At 36.6% G+C, this 20,520-nt stretch overlaps 1 protein-coding gene across 2 annotated transcripts in view; it reads left to right on the top strand.

Moving 5' to 3' along the window:
- Window positions 1-20,520, top strand: part of wnk4b (WNK lysine deficient protein kinase 4b) — a 56,501-nt gene that overhangs the window by 7,999 nt on the left and 27,982 nt on the right. For both annotated transcript variants that reach the window (XM_039687669.2, XM_039687670.2), the window contains exons 2-4: window positions 16,350-16,522; window positions 17,468-17,688; window positions 18,347-18,504. In XM_039687669.2, the coding sequence (XP_039543603.2) occupies window positions 16,350-16,522; window positions 17,468-17,688; window positions 18,347-18,504 (552 nt within the window). The remainder of the gene's footprint in view (window positions 1-16,349; window positions 16,523-17,467; window positions 17,689-18,346; window positions 18,505-20,520) is intronic.

The following is a 20,520-nucleotide window of genomic DNA, read 5'->3' as shown; positions in this document are numbered from 1 at the left end:
GAAAATATTGCCTTTTCCAACATTTGTAGATGTACAGCAGTAGATGATAATTAGTCGAGTGAATCACCCAGGATGCTGTACTTCACATGAACGTATCAGCAGGTATTGAGGTGCTATCAGCAGTGAGAGTGACGGTGTGGTGAAGAGCTGAGTCTCAGTAATGAGATGAGTCCCAGCTTAGGACCCAAGCAATCCGATTGGTTCAAAACATGTTTCATGGGTAATCGCTTTAAATGAGTAGTTCACTTTAAAAAAAAAAAAACTTTTGCTGATAATTTACTCATCCAAGTCTCATACATGTCATCCAAGATGTCCATGTCTTTCTTTCTTCAGTCGAAAAGAAATTAAGGTTTTTGGTGAATTTCAGGATTTTCTCCATATAATGGACTTCATTGGGAACCAAATGGTTCAAGGTCCAAATGAGAGTTTCAGTAAGGGGTTTAAACGACACCAGACGATGAATAAGGGTCTTATCTAGGACCCTTCGAGTCATGACTCGAAAAAAGATTTGTTCATTTTGATGAACGAGTTTGAACAGGAGAGTCACCAACGCTCATCACAGAACAGAGCAAGGCGAGCACTTAAACTTTTTCATTTATTTTTTTAAATGATCGACCATTTCGCTAGATAAGACCCTTATTCATCGTCTGGTGTCGTTCAAAGCCCTTTGAAGCTGCACTGAAACTCTCATTTGGACCTTGAACCGCTTGGTTCCCATTGAAGTCCATTTTATGGAGAAAATCCTTGAATGTTTTCATCAAAAACCTTAATTTATTTTCGACTGAAGAAAGAAAGACGTGGACATCTTGGATGACATGGGGGTGAGTGAATTATCAGCAAAAGTTTTTTTAAAAGTGAACTATTCCTTTAATGCCTCCTATAACTACGTTATAAAAGCCATTAATGTCTTTTAACTTATGTTTCATAGTATATAACCTAAGCTATAGATTGTGAAATTAAATGTTTAACTCGTTCTTAGTGTTTTTATAGTTAGCTTAGCATAGCGTACAGCTATCCGATGATCTAGCAAGCCAAATCCTATTCCACAAGATCCTTTCTAAACCAATCTTTGAGAGATTGTGGATATGGATAAAAGAAAAGAAAAAAAACACCAGTGAATATTGTTCTGTGGTATAACTGAATTAAATTAAATTAAAAAATTCATAATTAATTAAAAAAGCTTTGGCATGTCAAGTTAAATTAGATTTTGTTTGTATCAAAATAAAACTTCCATCAACCTGAGATTTGAAATATTAGTTCAATTCAATTTCTATACAATAGCTTTCTGATTTTTCTGCAAAGCTGTTTGTATCTGCTGTGTAAAGCGCTATACAAATAAATGCACTTGATGGCAGAGAATTAAAAAAAAACTGCTTTAAATGTTTTTACAAACTAATAATATACTCCATATCCATGTGGATCTTGCAGATTATATTGCACATGTGCATGACCTTCAGTTGAGGTCAAATATTTTTTTTTTAAATATTTATTCAGTAAGGACGCATTGAATTGATCAAAAGTTACAGTAAAAGGATTTATAGTTTTACAAAAGATTTTGTTTCAAATAAATGTTGTTCGTTGAACCTAATTCTGTAGAAAAATCAGTTTCATAATAATATGTTTTATCAGTTTTATAATAATAAGAACCATCATTAATAATTGAGCACCAATAATAATTGATAATAACTGATTATTATTTTAAATTGTTATAATATTTCACAATATTTTAAACCTTTGGCCACTATAGTGTAGATCTGAGGTGCTTTTTGTGTCTTGACCTTAGCTAATATGTGTACACATAATATCTCCAAATTGTATCTTTTGTATTTGCAAACAGGGATTTTGGAGTTGATGGTTACATGAAACCTTTCCACCTGTTTGTACTTTAAACAAGCCACAGCTCTGCCCTGCCCTTGTATCTTAATGTCAGCAAGACTGGGCAAACCAGACACCAAGCACAGAGAAATGCTGTTTTCCGACATGTTTTTTGTCTTTGTTCCATTTAATGTTTAAACGCTGCCTTTAAGACCATTTGTGAAAGAGAGATGCATATGTATATACACATAATCAAACTTGTAGGGTCATTAAAACTAAACAAATATCCCCTCCGCCTCCGGACATCACCTTTGGCCACTAATATATATTAGTATATTACATATACTATACAATATACATTAGTATAGTATATATATATATATATATTTGTTTATGTTTGATTATGTGTGTATAAATAAATAAATATATATATATATATATAATTTATTATTTTTTTAACTTTTCACTCAATATTACCTAATAAATCATTTACTATCAAAACTATCTATTCAATGTCAAAGCTGTCAGTAGAATTTGGACATGATGAAAATGGAGAGATTGAAACTTTAATTAGCCAAGTGGAATCGGTTAATTTCAAAATGTCCAAAGTATGCTACAGAACTGGTCTATTACTGTTATATTGATATCATAATCCTCCCCTGAATAACACATACAAATAAAATTAGCTGTGGTTGGTCACTTTCAATCAGATTGTGTCTTTCTGTTAAATCGGGCTTTGTTTTGACAAAAAAAAATAAGGTGCTGTAATATGAACAATGGCTTTATGTCTTCAGTCAAAAGTACACAAAGTTACGTTAGGACTTCACCACTGTAAATCACGAAAAGAGTCTTGGCTAAACCAGATGGAAGAAGTTTTATTGGCTTTTTGCATTTGGCCTAGACTGTGTTATTCTTTTATTTATATAAATGTCTTTTCTTCCTCTCTGAAAATGTGTTATAATTTACAGTTTCCTCTGACATGGACATTTCCCAGATATCACATGTCAGTGAGGAGCCAGTGGGATTAGCAACAGGTGAATGTAGGACATTCATAGACTCTCTATTGATGCTATCTCATGCAGATCTGTTGCTATTGTCTGTACTACTGCAGTACCTGTGATATTATATTTTTTTTATTCCTATTTCCTTGTGCTTCTTTGAGTCCAGCTCATAGAATTAGTATTTTCTCATCTTCTTGAAGATGTTGTGACGTTTTGCTTCCATACTCAAGTCATGCATTGACATCCAAGTCTCATCTGACCACGCGTCATACTACAGATGTTAGTCTTTATGAATGAGATAACACAAGCAAAATAGGCAATGTATACCTTTATCATTGTTGCCTAACCATAAATATAACACTCCCTTCCTCAACACTGACAAAAATACACTCATGACATTGAAACTTTTTGTGCATCTTTTGTACACAGTGTCTGCAACAATGTGTCACTACATGATTTCATAGTGAATGAATAGCATGTGAACTGTGTATCTTTTGAGATAACATCAAAGCTGGTGTTGTCATCATCTGATCACTCGTTTACAGTAACTAAAGTATTTTAGTACAGAGTGTTGCATTCAGATGAGACAGAGGAACAAGACTGTTCTATATCTGTTTTACTGTATATCTCACAGTGTGCATTATACATTACATTGCACTCCGATCGTCAGGCCAGAGTCTGTTAATGGTCCCAAAGACTTTGCTATAAAACCCGGTGAGACCTGTCCTTTCAGGTTGTAGCCCCCAGACTGTGGAACGCCTTGGCTTTGTTACTCCGTGACCGACTCGGTCGATTATTTTAAAAGGCATCTTAAGACACTGTTATTTAGTTAACTGGGTTTGATTTGGTTTTTGGTTTTTAAATGTTGTAATTTTACTGATTGTGTACTGTTTTATTTTGTGGTTGCACTTTGTAAAGCACTTTGTGATTTTTATCTGTGAAAAGTGCTCTATAAATAAACTTTATTTACTTATATTTTCAATCGGGCTGTCAAGAAAATATTTTAATTGAAAAACAAATCACATTATATTGAAATTAATTAATCATTAATTGTGTCACGCTTAGTTGACGCAGATAATGAAAAATTAAGGATCTAATTGCAGCAGTAAGAAATACTACTGAACAAATGCACCACTTAAAAAGATAAGTTTTTTGACAGAATATGGGAAGTTGTGTGTGAATCACAGCGAAACACGAGTTGCATGTTGAATCTCTAAAGCAGTGTCTTTGAAAATCTAAGAAATATAATAATAAAGGCATCTCTCCCACAGTGAAGCATACTGTAGATGAAGAGAGTTTTTTAGCTGCTGTTATGTGTGAGATACTTCACTGTGAAAAGTCATGTAATGCTTTGGAGTGCAGGAGAATATTGAAGAATGGCTTGCTTCCCACAATTGAAAAGTTGTTATCTAACCAGTAATGATGATCAGATGTTATTTTTACCAGGAGAAATAAGACAAGGCAAAGACAACCAAGACTTGTCTTGAGAACGAGTCCATAAGGCTACTGTTTGGCAATTTCCTTAGAGTCCAGATTTGAAGCCTCAATATTTGATCTCACATTAAACTCAAACGTTATCATTGAGTGGAACAACACTCTAAACAATGCTGGGTTGCTTTAACCCAAATTTGGGTCAAATATGGACAAACCCAAATGTTGGGTTAAAAATGTCATTTCAAATTTGAACCCAACTTCAACTTTAACCCTACATTTGGGTTTGTCCATATTTGACCCAAATTTGGGTTGAAGCAATCCAGCCTTTTTTAGAGTGAACACTGACTCTTCTTGCTGTACAAAGCTTTCTGCAAGTTGGGGAAGGCTATTCTGTGCTAAGTTACTTTATCTACAGGTTTTGTGCACTTTTTGCTAATTTCATGACCAGTGATTTGTGATTAAAATGGTTAAGACCATACAGATACTAATTATTTTGGCATTTTTGCCTTGGCCCATTTTTTTTTTCTTTGCCCATGAGTGTGTAGACTGGACAAAGGAAGGAAACAAGATAACGAACAACTCAACTACAAACAGGTGTGTAACTCAAATCAAGTAACCAAGGCAACTAACAAGGAAATCACAAAGGCAGGCAGGGTCCGTGTACCTTTGGATAATTTGTTTTCTCGCTTTTGTCTTCAAAATGGAAAAATTAAGAAACTATCCACAAGTTTCCTACGCCCCATGAGGCCTTGCGTCAAAAGTGGGCGCGACTTCCGGTTGGAAGTAAACAAAGCGCGATTTGACATGCTTGACACTCGTTCATTCAACAGTTGACAGTCATTCAAGTTATAGCGATCCAAACTAGCTAACGATGTGGGAACACAACCTCAACGAAATTCAAAAGGGTGAAATAACAGTACCTTTACCCTCCGCAGTAGTTGATTGGGAGTATTATAATAACATTATTAATAATCAATACTCATCAAGGCATGGTGACAGACAGTTGTGTGAGCTGACAAACAATTAAAATAAAAAATACACACTTAGTCATTGCGCTTTGGAGTTTATTCAAAATTATAAATGAATGTGCTACTTGAATACATTAACTGGCACATTTGATATTCTGTCAACACAGGCTTTGATCCTGAGTTTAGCTGTAACATCAGTAGCGAACAGCCAAGACATGCTCTCACATGCTGATAGAGTTTATAGAATATTAAGAATTTAAACAAATGTACATAGGAAGATTCGTCGTCTTTTGGGAGGTGATGGAAACTACAGTCGTTGGCAGGATCACTCTGATTTCGTTTTCAGCATATGTTCAAAACAATCACGTTTAAGCCACTGAACTAGTTTAATCCGAATACATACAACCGCGAACAGCACATGTTGTCCCTGAGCTCCGTAACGACATCTCTCATAAAGATTTGCGTCTTTAAATAGTAAAATAATTCTTCGAAAAACAGCTAGCCTCTTCGCTAACTAACACACAAAACACCATTGGAATGCTACTTCCGCCCCCTCACCGGAAGTTTCACCCACTTTATTTTTTTACAGGAGCGCCCCTCGGAAACTTGTGGATTAATTTATCACATATTTAACCCTTCTCATGAACATAATACAGAAATCTCTTGTTGAATAAAATCCCAAAATGAATAAACAACTTGTATATTCGATCACTACTTGGCCTGGAATGAAACGTACGCCCCTTTCCTCTAAATGGGCAACCAAACATCAAATATCAAACTGTGCCATCATCAGTTGTTCCTCAGTTTCATGGTAATAGTCATCTGTTGCTTTAGTTGTATTGATTCCTAAAGGGTTAGTTCACCCCAAAAAGGAAAATTCTGTCAATAATTACAGAAAGCTCTCAGATTTCATCAAAAATATCTTCATTTGTGTTCTGAGGGTTAATGAAAGTCTTACGGGTTTGTAACGACATTTATTTCAGAAATATGAATGTGGTGTACCTTACCTCTGCTCCCTCTGGTGATATTTCCTAATCCAATCATTTCACTTGGTCATTCACAAATATATTGTATGGAAAATCATGGTTTTGTGTTTCAGTCAGATTGGATTAGATCAAATAAGAACAATTTTTAAAAAATATTAAATTATACGTGTAACATCATTCAGTATGCACTACAATTACAGTATGCAATAATTCAGCTGAGCAAGCTTGCCTTTAGATGGATACAATTAGCACACGCCCCCACACATTCAAACACATGCATTCTCTCAGCAGTAATGTTTTTTGTCTTACGCACACCCTGTGCAGTTCACACATTCATTCTGTCTGCATAGGGCCTTGGCTGCTCGCTGTTTTGTTTCTGTATTATGAAACAACAGAAGGTGTCTTCAATGGAGGGTGGGAGTTCACATTTAAACAATACCCAATTAGAACGCATGACCACACTGGATTCAAACACAGATTAAATCTCAGCTGTACTTAGTTTAGCTCATTTTTTTTTTTTCAGTCAGTGGCTAAAAAAGTCTTGGAGGATGACACGTTTTTAAGTTGTTTGGGTTATTATTACTCTTAGCAAAGCTTTAACTTTTAACAGTGCTAGGGTTTAGCACTGTTAAAAGAGATAGTTCACCCAAAAATCATGTTGTTTCCAAACCTGGATGATTTACTTGTGTGGAACACAAAAGAATAAATTTGTTTCCGCTATTTCTGTTCATACAATTGAATATTTTGAACTATTAACTTAAAGGTGCATTGCGCAAGTCTCTGAGTTTTTTGCAGAACTACGCCCCCTCTGGCGACAAGCAAAACTGCAACCAGATGTGTACACACTCATGGACCACACACATACGCACGCTTGCACGAGCTGTTCATAGGAGCATCATATCAGCCGCACAAATCGTTTGTTAGTCATAATGTCTTCAGAGGTAATAAAGTTATAAATCTGCAAGTCATTTTAAATATATGAAAGGAAAGGCATTTGAGTAAATTACACACTTATGTGTAAGGGGAAAACGGGGGTAGTAGAAAACTTCGGTTTTTGTTTCCATCAATCTCCACGTCGAACAGTTTTATGTGCTTGCTGTATCCACTTATTATTGTATTATTATGGAAACACATTCATGAACAATATAAGTTATTACTTTGTATAGGATCCCGTTTGAGCCTAGAGCAGACCGGAGATCTCTCCATTTTTTGAAAGCTTCCCGATATTGACTCTCGTATTATTCCGACGCCTGGCACTAGACAGAAGTTTCATTTTCTTTGTCTTAAGTGGAGTTTGCGTTGGGGTTTGGAATGAACTACAAGCTGGTCTTTTTGAATCCATCTTCTACTTTTGCCGAAAGTTGACTAAAGGTTTGTCGCTCGTGTTGTCTTAGCTGATACGGAGAATGTCAGCGAATACACAATCCTGCCAGACATAGCCAGGTGAGTGTGAACGCGCATGGCGTCACGCCCAGTCTCAAATTCGAGCCCGAATCCCTCTTATTTATTTTACTGTACTGGATTATAGAGGCAATCGCAGTGATCGGTGGGCTCATTCAGGGCTCATTCAGCCCATCAGGCAATTGTTTAAGCATGTATGGGTTAGAAATGTTGCGCAATGCACCTTTAAGGACAAAATTCTACTACTTTTTCTGTGGAATATACTGTACATAATATGCAAATATCTACTTTATATACTTGCAATAAAAAGACCGACTATAGCACATTTATCCAAATGTGTATCATGCATCTAGAGCACGCTTCAATATTATACCCCACACTGCAACTGACTTGATTTTTCTTTTTCAAAATGATGAGTCAAGGTTAATTCGTTCTTATTCACTCAGGTCAAGAACAGTCCACTAATGTACCTACCTTTGGGAGATGTTTTTCAGAGGATAATCACTTCGTAATTTCTCAGCATTGATATTATCAGAGGTTATATGACAAACATATGAATCCCAAACAGAGGGTTGTGAGGGATGCAATCAGTCTTGAATTACACAGTCAGTCATATTATTCTGTTAATCCCAGGTGAAATGTCAATAGCTTAATGTGCTTCCAAATGATTTTTGAAATGACCTCATGCTGCGTTCAAGTACTCCTGAATCATTTATGAGCTTATTTCTTTCTCTCTTTTTAAAGCACTTGGTCATACAAGCCTGTTGCTTCATTAACCAGCTCGATGTTTAATATGCTTTTGGCAAGTTTCCACATCAACATTCACAATTGCTTAATAACTTATGATTAATCCCATTTTGTTCCCGCCATAATTCTTTAGTCGACATGGAAAGTCCAACTCATTTCTCATAATTACGATAGCTTCAACATGACATGACCGCTGAGTGCGTCAGCACTCTATAGTAAAAAGTGATTTGATTTATTGCATTAGTGACAGTTCAAACTCTGATAAACCTGATGTTTGTGTTTCATGTGAAGGAAAAATCATTATCTCTTATTGTTGGCATTGCATTTAAGTCTGTATTCAATGTCATTTTGTTTTTAAAAACCATTGCATTGACATTTATTTCTGTATTCCAGTCATGGTGACCGTGTATCATGAGTTGAGCTGATATGTAAGCTCATGCTTCATAGACACAGTGTTTGATTTCTAGAAACTTTTGAGGTTCTGTAATATCCAGAATAGGATTCAGATGGATATGGATGGACAATATGCTATTATATTGATGATTTAAGTTAGGCTTAATAAAAGAGATTAGCAAGCTTTTAATCAATTTAATTTAGAGAAAGTTGGAAATTATTTCTTACAAAATTATGACACTTTTGGTGAAAAAAACAACCTTTTTTATATATTATAAAAGTATAAGTAGACTTCAGGGCAAATTTGAAAAGCTACACATATGTACAGTGTAGTTTTAAAAAGATAAGTGTCAAGAATATTTGGCCTTGTTCTTGAATTTGACTATCATTTACTTGAGCTCTTTAGTATACAGAACTGTGCAGGAAAGTTATTTGCAGAAGCATTTAAATGGTTTGATATACGTAAAATATGATCAAATGCTTATTATGTCCTTATTCTCAATCTCAGGGCACCCAAAAAATAACTACTTGATTTATTGATGCTTTTTATTACTACACTCTAAAAATGCTGGGTTGTTTTAACCCAATTTTGGGTCAAATATGGGCAAACCCAGCCATTTGGTTACATTTTAAAATGACATGTTTAACCCAATGTTTGAGTTTGTCCATATTTGACCCAAAATTGGGTTAAAACAACATAGCATTTTTTAGAGTGTATTATTATTTTGTTGTTGTTGCTGCTGCTGGCTCTGACTTTAGCTGTTATCCAGGAGAATGTGGTGCAAGTGCTGTTAGAGGCTCCTGGGAAATCTCATAATAGGGAACATCTAGATGCGCTGGATCTCCAGTTCCCTTTATAGATCTGAGAGCTTTATGGGCGAGATTCTTCCATGCAGCCACCAGACGGCCTCCCTTCCCTCAGGCAGAAAATCTGTTCAGAAGCTAAAATGCGGAGCGATGACATCAAAATCATTGATCAGTTTTGGCATAAGTGAGAAACTGTATAGTTTTAAATGCTTATAACTTAAAATGTGAATTTTGTTTTGTTTTGGAGCACACTCACTTATAGATAACCTTAAGGCTACGGGCTTTCACACTAAAAGCCCCAAAAAACTTACAAATTGATCTCATGGGGACTTTAAAGTTCAATTTAATTTCAGAGAGTGTTTATGTATAACTTCTCATGCATTGTGCAGCCCTGCTTTATTAGTATACTGACCAATGAATAATGTCAGATACATGCGTCAGACTTTTTCCTGCGTTTAATAATGTCAAGTCGGTGAAATGGGTCTGGTTCTGTTCAGACAAACACACCATCCTTGTGGAAATAAGCAGATATATCCACACCTCATTTCCACCTTGTCAATTTTAATTGTGCAGTCTGTTTTGTATTACAGCCAGAGGGCTGTTCGAGGAGTTTTGGTGATCCATAAATCTTGGTCTTTCATAATTTGGAGAGGGATAGAGAGGAAGCTTCCAGTGAGGCATTGGGGCTGCTTGTTCCAGATTGATTCGTCTCTTGCGCAATGGAGAAATCCTCCATCATCCCTATGGCTTCTTGAGCATGTCAGACTTCCTCCTGCTTGACAGAAGGTTTAAAGGAGTAGTTCCCCCAAATGATCATTTTGTCATCACTTACATGTCATTCTGTCGTCATTATCATGTCATTCTGCTTGCTTAGGCAGTTGTGATGCGTACAATTGTCCTTTTGGACGTCTGGATATAGTGAGATCTCAGGTGAACCATCTGGCAGGTTACCAGCCCTTGCTTTAATCTACTGACTCCAACCATGTGGGTCAGAGCCTGGAAATATATGGATTACCATGGGTATCTTTGGAAGTACTTGGCTTCCACTTGTACATTGACATCAGCCACATCATCTCAGATACCAGAGAGGAACCTGAGAAGTTTCCAGTAGCCTGTTGCCACCTTAGACGAACTTGTGATGTTGTCACCAACATTAACAGCAACCATGCCTCAGTTCACAGTCACACACTGAAGGGATAGTCCTCCCTGTGTGCGGAAAAACATGGTTTCCTAGATAGTAGTTTATCTTAATTCTGCTATTTAATGTACATCTCATGGTATCAACCATTATTCAGTTCATCATTATAGATGTTATCCTGGCCTTCAGTCATTGTAAAAGGCAGAGAGGCAGGCGAATGGTCTGTAAACACCCTAACACGGGTTAGGTAAGAGTGACACGCAGAGCCAAATATTTATTGCTCTCTAGTGTAGGCTAAGAATACACTGCCTAGAGCAGATGTGGAGTCTGATGACCCATGTAATATGAGTACTCGCGTGGACATAGTAACTGTTGCTTGGTATACATGTACAAGGGCAGAGGATTGCTCCATGTTAATAAAAGTATGGATTGAAATGCTTTGGATTTCTGTTTAAGGGATTTAGTTGACTTTTTTAGCCATAAGAACAAAAGTGCATTAGCTTCACTTTTCATATGAGACAGTTGTGCAAACATGCAATGCAGTTTAGAGCATTATCTGCTAAGAAAACTTGCAGAGAGCTTGCTTTACCAATAAAACAAGTGGTAAAATTGTGCTAAGATCTAGCCGATATAGCCGCAGCTATCTCAGATATTACTGCTACTTTCTTTTGATGGATCATTTTATTTTACTTTCAATATTTTATAAATATATCTTATAATAATTATATTAACGTTTTTTTTTTTTTTATCAAATTCACTGACTTTTGATAGCAGACATATCCTGATCTTTTTAAACTCAAATGTTTGTGTCTATTTAGCATTTTGAAATTGTAATATTTCACAATATTGCTGTTTTACTGTATTTTTTTAACAAATAAATGCAGGCTGGTGAGCATAATAAACTTCTTTAAAAACATACAAAAATCTATATGATTCTAAACTTTTTATCTATTATATTTTATTTTATTTTATTTATTTATTTCAAAGGCTTATTTGTGGCAGGTTAGTGATGTCTTATGTGTAGGGGATCGCGGGGCACAACGTAACACAGGGCTAGTTGTAACCCACTTGTTTTAAATACTTCCACACATGCCAGCATGACGAAACTTGGTGTATTTACTAGTTGCCATTTCAACACTATCGAGAAAAAAATTGCGCCACAATTCCGAAATCTTTGTAAGATATCACTGAACATTTATTTAACCATAGCAAAAGTAAATTTCTTAATTTAATTTTTCATCTCTATTTTTTGTGTTTATTTAAAATTAGACAAATCGGATATTATTTTAATCTAAAACAGTTGATCTAGTTCTTTAATGCTTCGCTAACTAGCAGAAGACACTAGTAGGATTTAAACCCCAGTTGTGCAGTTAGAAATATATTACAGTCTATACTTTTATGAATTCTATTGAGAAAACATGAGAAACATTTAAATAAAGACTGAGAGTCAACGTTCAGAAATTATTAATTATTATTTTGTTTTAAACTATTCTGTATAGCTGTGTTTTCGGTGTGTTTGTTGTCTGTAAGAAAATATTTTGGTTTGACTTATATTTTTGATGTATATTGACATATATTTTTTGGATTAGATCAGAGACCATTTTAACATTTTTTTTACATTTCGCTACCATTTTTTCGGGGTAAATCAAGAAAAAAGTATACAATGTAATAATAAAACAAAACCACATAATTGTACTAGACGTGGCTGTGCTTAGCTCTCACCTATCTGTTAGCGCTGATACAGCTTGTTTCTGATAAAGAGCAGGTCTTTGTAACTTACCCACATGCTCCTAGACTATTACATCACATCCTCCATTTATTCCCAGTTTATGATTTACGCTGTAAATGCACATTACATGTGTGTGCTTTTTCCTGTGTCTGGAATACATTATATGCAGGCTTTGACGTCATGACCGCTCTCTCACAAACCCCCAATCACAGCCCGCCACTGACCGCCATCATAAACTGCAATTACAGGTTTCCGCTTTACCAAGACAGTGTCCAGTTTAACATATTCTTTCTCTGTTTATGCATTTTTTTGGTATGCTGAAGCAAAGAAACATGGACTTTATTGTATGTTTCAAGACCGTTTCTTGCTTGCACAGCCTTTGTGTTGCATAAGGTCTCGTGGAGTGCGTTTAACAGGTGTGTTGACTTGTGGTGCTGAGTTTCCCACACTTGGGGTTGATAAATGTACGAATAAGATTATTTAACTACCAAGGACAATTCTTTCCTTTCATTAAAAAATAACCGTGGTGGGGCAGACTCTTAAGAACTCAACAAACAGCTTGGTTGGAAAGTCCCTGTTTAAAGTAGAAAGAACTAATGAATCGATGTCATGAGCAGTTGTTTTCTTCAATGGGTAGATCAGACAGTTAGAATTCTCCAAATGAGATTCAGGTTCAGATCTGCAAGCACTTGATTTGATTCCATTTGAGTCTAATTCTGATGGCGGTGTTTCAAACGGATCTTTTTAAACTATTTATTTATAGCACTGCCTCATGAGATTAAAACATTTTGCAAATCAGGCAACTCACTAAATTCACTCCAAAGAATTGAGTCATGTGTTCGTAAATCAGAATCCATTGGTCATACATTGGTTGGCAACCAATCAGGCAAGTCACTAAATTCACTAAAACAAACTGAGTCATGTGTTGAAAAATCAGAATGCATTGGTCATACATTGGTTGTATGTTTGTTTTTGCATGTAGCCTGTGAGAACAAATCATATCCAAACCTCCAAAACTGTCTGTTTTCAGTAATGGTTTTTAATCTGCATCAGGGTGTTGTAGCATAAATAATTTTTTTTTTTGGCGTTCATACGGGCGGCCATATTGAGTGTTACAGTTTCTCCCATTCAAATTTCTATGAGTGGTCTGTTGACTAGTCCCTGGTGAAACTCAAGGCAGTCATTCTGAATGTGATTTCATTAGCGGTTAGTTCAGTGCTAAATTGTGCAGCCACAGCTAATTTGAAACTGTCACTATAGGGGGGAACAAACATCTTAGTGAACACAGTTTTTAAAAATCATGTCGGATAGGTTCTTCATCAAGTTAGAAACTGCATATTTTGTGACATCTTTATAGTAAGAGAATTAAACCATGAATGTGTTTTGCTTAGGAGCATATCCATGTGAACAGAAACAATGTTGGGTTGTTTGAACCCAAATTTGGGTAAAATATGGCAGCCCATTCTCACCCCCAAGGCGTCACTTAACTGACGCCTTGGGAAGCATTTGGACATGCTTCAATATCTGACGCTTTAGGCGCCCTTTAGCGTCAGTAAGATGACGCCCTAGGATCGCGTGTACCCTACCCCCACTCCACACCTAAACCTAACCGCGTCCTCTAACAGACGCTTTCCTTTAGCGTCAGTTAGATGACGCCGTAGGATCGCGTCATGTAAGTGACGCTAAAGGGCGCCTAAAACGTCAAATATTGAAGCATGGTCAAAGGTGACGCCTTGGGGTGAGAATGCGTTGAATATGGACAAAATCAAATGTTGGGTTAAAAAAATGTAGTTTCAAATTTTAACCAAACTTCAACTTTCGCTTTCAACTGTACATTTTTTTTATTGCATTTTTAACCCAACGTTTGGGTTTGTCCATGTTTGACCCAAATTTGCGTTGAAACAACCCAGCATTTTTTATGGTAACTTTCTGTTACCATTCTTAAAGCTATCTCAACACTTTTACTATGAAAGATGATGTATTTTTTAATGGTAATAAATACCCAACTAGATTCTCTACTGGACTGAGTTGATATTCAAAAGGAAGAGTTTAATAACTCTTGAAATGTAGAAGAATATCAGAACAAGAAGCTCTTTATTTTTCTGAGCTGTTAAATTTGTAAAAAAAAATAAATCTGGATAATGTTTGATCACTGATAGTGAATCTAATACAGTCGTTCTCAACTAATGGGCTACTATGTAGCCTACTTTCAAATATGCCTATGTACTCTTTGTTGTTTTTAATGTCAAGAATAGTGAGTCCAGTAAAACGTAACTGTATTTGAGCAAATTCATCTGTCACTTGCTAAATAAGATGGATTTTTTTATTATCTTGAAGCAAACCAGTTAAGAACAACTTATCTTCGGGGAAATACAGTAGTTGATGAGCAGGGAAAGGAACTGAGGGAAGGAGAGAGTAAGTTTCACACAGCAGTAGTTCCAGGACTGTTACAACGGGTTAATTCCTGAAATAGCATTCCTCAGCAGCTCTGTCTAATATACAAGGCATTGGATCTTCTTTCCTACTTTCCTTCCAGTACCATATTACTACATTACTCTTATTAATGCACTCTCAACAGGCTTATGCACTCTTCACCCTTCACTCCCACCAACTTCATCCAAACTTGTCAAGATTGTCCTCATTTGCCTTGGTTACATAACCAGCTGTCTTTGTCTCACATTCAAGATGTTTCAGATCTATCAGAAATATGTTTTCCATAACACCTGTATTTTACCTTTTGTGTGCTTGCTGTAGGACTGTCTTTCTGAACCATTACACATAATTCACACATGAACTAATTTTGGACAATCAGTTCCCTGTTTTAAAGATGGGGGGAAAAACACCCAATATGAATGTGTTTTTGCTGCTTACAGTCTGGCAAACAAGAGAAAGAGGCAGTCAATGGTCCGGTTGACCAGTCACCTGTCTCGGGGGCCCATGTTATTGGTACCATCTGGCTTTGCCTTTGACATAATGTCATGTGTGGACAGGTTGAGCTGTCTGGAGAGCCATGTGGAAATTCAAACAAACTTAGGTGTTCTATATGTGTTTTTTACCAACAACTTCTGTCAACTACCTCCTCTTTTTAAGGACAATTATGCAGTTCAGCCTTTAAAGCCCAAAGCCACAAATCAAAGTTATGAAAGAAGACTACACTGTCAGTTTTTCCATGTGCACAGCACAGAATCCTTAGCATAGAGCATGTGCCAGCTTATGGATTTGGCTCATTTTGATGTCTACTGCATTTCTGAGATTTAAAAAATACAGAATAGCTGCTACCCTGATTTAGTAAGTTGTGTTTTGATTTGTCAGAAAATTATGGTGTGTTTAACTTCAGTCTTTCAGTGCAGTTTGGAGACTTCTTTCTCAAGTGACTTGTGAAGTTTAGAGGAAAAATATGGATAATTTCACTTGCTTTTTGACCACCTAAATCCTTTGTTTAGGAACCAGGAAAAACATTTCTATCAAACAATCATAGCTTGAACACTACCTCTTACCCCTATTTCTAACCCTAACCTCCCCTGACGACTGATCTGAAATAAGGATATTATTGGTTTATAAGAACATTGTCCAAACCCCCAACTCTTAACCTAACCATTAAATTTGATTGGTTAAATTGATCCATAACTAGCCAAATTGATCAAGGAACATGTCATTCTTGGAGAAATAGCATTAAAAGAAAGGGGACTAACTGGCAAAAAATACTTAGTCGTAATTCTTTAAGTCCAGACCTGAAGGTTGGTTAAGACATGTTTTGAATTTTCAGCCAGTGAAGTCACTTTGAACTTGAATGTGGTTCAACTTCAGTTGACAAAGACTTGTCCTACAAGTCACAAAGTATACAAAGCTCACCATACTGTATGTCCCGTCATGTACCAACATGAATCTTCTAACCCATAAATTTACTTAAAATATGTGTCTCTTCGACAGACACGAAGGCTGACGAAAGTGGAACGGCAGCGTTTCAGTGAAGAGGTGGACATGCTGAAGTGCCTGCAGCATCCAAACATTGTCCGTTTTTACGACTCCTGGAAGTCCAGCATGAAAGGGCAAAAGTGCATTATCCTTGTAACGGAACTCATGACGTCTGGGACGCTGAAGACGTAAGTCCAGTCTGAGCATAAATGTGCAAAATTGCTACAAAAGTACTTGCATATGGTGTAGCCATTAGAGATGCCAGTAAGAAGACAAGAAAATTATGTTCCTCTTGTAATTGAGCTTCTGCTCATGCTTGTGCAATCTCACATGAGACACTGAAGCCCAGCTGCTTTTCCATTCTTTTTTCCCAGATTAATAACTGCACTTTGTCATTTTGAAGACACATTTATCAAGAGTTGCCAACTGTTGAGTGTTTTGTTCAGTAAATGAAAGATCTCAGCTTTTTTATTGAGCTCACTCCACTCACAACTTCTGAAGCTATGGGTTACAACCCAAATCTTTCACAACTATGCCACCACCATACAGCAGTTTAAATTTATATCCATGTATGTTATGAAACAAATAAAATATCCAAGTTTGGCACACTGTTCATTAACAGTTGCTCTGTCCCAAATGGCATCACAGTTTGTGACATAATGCTTCACAGATTGTTGTAGAAGGTTGCTCTTAAGGCACATCAAAACTGCATAGATTATATATACTGTATTTAAACTAAAAGGACAAATAGGAGAAGGAAATAAGTCCATAGCTTATTTCCGAACCTAGTGATCCTTTTTTTTTTTACTGCCAACTGCCTACATAGTCCACCAAACTATTTCTCTGCATGGGAAACTTACTGTATTTCAGTAGAGCTAGCTTTCCATTAGCATGTTGCTAAGCTAACAGTGCAATACTATAATAATGCAAATTTTCATTAAATTAGTTGCCTTAGAATTTAGCCCCCAAATATGCCAACTGTAACTAATATCCCTACCTTTTTGGAATAGTCTTCATTTTTAGAAAGTCCCTTAAAATGCTTCCTCTTGTAGGTAGTTCGCAAGGTTTTGGAATAGAGCGCACCTTTTGTTGTTTGTTACTGTGTTTTAAACTTGTTTGCTCTTTTCCTGTAGATATCTGAAAAGGTTCAAAGAGATGAAGCTAAAGCTCCTCCAGCGTTGGAGTCAACAGATCCTCAAAGGCCTTCACTTCCTGCACACACGAACACCTCCCATAATCCACCGAGACCTTAAATGTGACAACATCTTCATCACTGGCCCCACTGGATATGTTAAGATTGGTGATTTAGGCCTAGCCACTCTCAAGAGTGCTTCGTTTGCTAAGAGCGTCATTGGTAAGTTTGAAAAAATGTAGTGCTTATTAAATTCAAAAGTTACAATGTCAAGAGTTTCTCTTCAATCACTCAAGAAGAACTTTCTTTGACCTTCATAAGAGTTACTGTAAATAGTGCCCTGAGGTGCCTCTACTATGGCCTTATCTTGTTTGTTTTCTCTGTCAACTGTATTTATGCCCCAACAAGTGCTTGACACAGATTTTTCACCTCACCTGTATACAGTGCTGCGTATATCACAATAGCTCAGCGTTGGCTCGGCACAGGTTTAAAATCGGATCTTCTCACGCTGAGATTAGGAGAGTTCAATGACATGAATAAGTAACGAATGTGTAACCTGGTACATCAGGCTAGTCCAACCAATAGCTCAAGTTCCCATAATTAGTTTAATAGAATTAGTTGTATCCTTGTAAGTGATTTTGGAAGACTTGCCCTCGAAACCTGCTCAGATCTCAAATGTATTGTGAATGTTTATGAGTGCACATTTAACATTCAGCCAATTGGTGGTCCAAACAAAGCTCTGGGATCACCGCTGTGCCCTGGAGCAAGACACTGTAACCCAGGATACCACATTAGGACTGTCCTTTTAATATGTATGCTTTGTTTAACTAAATGGCTACTTAATGCACATTTTTTGACATTGATCTTTGCTCACACATAGGAACCCCAGAGTTTATGGCTCCAGAGATGTACGAGGAGAAATATGATGAAGCTGTGGATGTTTATGCCTTTGGCATGTGCATCCTGGAGATGACCACATCAGAATACCCCTACTCAGAGTGCCAAAACGCTGCGCAGATCTACCGCAAAGTCACCAGTGTAAGTCAATCCTCACATCTGTATTGCAAGGTTGAGATGGATGTCATTGCCCCGGGCTGCACTTAATGTTATTTACCGTCAATACAGACTACATTGGCTTGTCAAGTTACGTGAAAAGTATGACCTCTTTCTCTGTCTGCCTCTTAAAACGTACTACAGCTTGCGTAGTTGGCCTTTTTGTGAAACCATGCACCGATTCTCTGCTCTTTCAGCTCTCGGCCACCCACTTCATTGGCCATCTCCCCTCAAAGAGGCTCCAAGGCTTTTATGAGTCCACTAATGGTTGTGTGAGGGCTTTATGAGGTGCTCTCTGACATTTCTTTGCAACAAGAGGACAATTAGCGTATTTCTCTTGAGCTGTAATTCTGCTTAGGACATGCTGATCTTGCCTAGATCTCTAATCAACCCCTGGTTAACCACAGAATCCAAGAGGATTTCTGATTAGTGTGGCAAAAGTGTCATTTAATTGTGCTAACCTCAATCTTGGGTGAGCATTGAGTTGCATGGTTATTTCTCCCACAAGGGGCGACTTTTTCCCTTGGGACAACTCATTAATAATCAAATCAGCCTGCTGCATGAATAATATACAAAGCAAAAAACGCTCAGTTAAACAGTTCTAGAACAACACTAGCAGCATTGTTGAATTCAGAAGCCCTAGAGGAGATTCATTATTTTGGTAGGAAAATTGCCTGGTTTTCTTTTTCTCATCCTGAATCCTCAAGCAGTATTTCAGTTCCATTTATGATGCATTAATATTCAACACATGTTGAAGAAACACTTTTCCTATTCATTATATTGTCCTGTCCTGCATCATGGTCCCGTGTTTATGACATTGCAGCCATTCGGTCTTCAATCAGCACATCCTTTGGTTGTGTTTTGTTCCTGTTTTCCGTCACAGATTGGTGTTACAGCGTTGTCAAGGTTAGGCCATATCAGATTCCGCTGATAAGGAAAGAGGAAGGAAATTGTGAATTAGATGCGCGCAGTCATTTGTGTGTTTGACTTGACAAACAGACGTCACCTATTATCCTTCTGTTGCTGAGAGAATAGAGCAGTGAATTTGTGGCATGTGTGGCTTTGAAGTTGGCATGCAGAAATTACATGGTTGGTCGGAGAGGACATTTCCGTTTTCCAGAACACTAAGCTATAAGGATAGGCAGAGCGAGACAGTAGCATTTTTCTGCAATCCCAGAAAGCACTGTAGCAAGCTTAGTGGTATATTTGTATGTTATATATTTACATTTATTTAAGTATACACTACACTACACTACTATTCAGAAGTTTGTGGCCATTAAGATATTTTTTATGTGTATATGTCTCTTATTTTCACTTGATTATAAATATCGTGATATATTACAATTATTATAGTATTATTATTATCAATGTTGATAACATTTGTTTAATATTTTTTTGTGGAAATCGATTTATTTCACAATCCTTTGATAAATAGACAGTTTAGAGTATTTATTTGAACTGTTAAAGTCTTTTGTATCACTTTTGGTCAATTTAATACATTCTTGCTGGAAAAAAAGTATTATTTTTTAAAACAAAATTTCTGAAATTAGTAGTTATTAATAAGCGGAAACTCTACTAATCTGTCTACAAACTCTAATGTCTGGTAGTTGACATGTAGTTACAATGTTACTTATGAATATTTCGTAGAATGTCTAAAGTGGATTATCGAACTTAATTCTTAAATCCCAAAGTAATTCAACCAAGACTTATTGTCTTACATAATTTTATAGTTGTTTAAAATTAACTCGGACAAAAATAAAAATACTGATCAAGACAGATTTTCTGTGGATGTTTATCTTGTAGATCTGTATTTTGCATGTGTATCCCGTGTGTCTGTATTTGCATGTCCATTCACATCATCACCGTCTCGAGCCAATCATAATTTACTGATTATGACTGTTAATCTTCACAGTACATACAGTGGATCAACTATGCGAGATCTAAGAGTGTGGACACAAGCCTGGGAGGGTTGCAGAGGAGTTCAGTGGGGAACAGTGGAGC

This window comes from Pimephales promelas, chromosome 3 (genome assembly GCF_988280905.1).
Source record: "Pimephales promelas chromosome 3, fPimPro1.hap1.1, whole genome shotgun sequence".
In the NCBI taxonomy this organism is placed as follows: Eukaryota; Metazoa; Chordata; class Actinopteri; order Cypriniformes; family Leuciscidae; genus Pimephales; species Pimephales promelas.
Note: the sequence above shows the minus strand (reverse complement) of the source record. Positions and strands in the feature narration are given on the sequence as shown.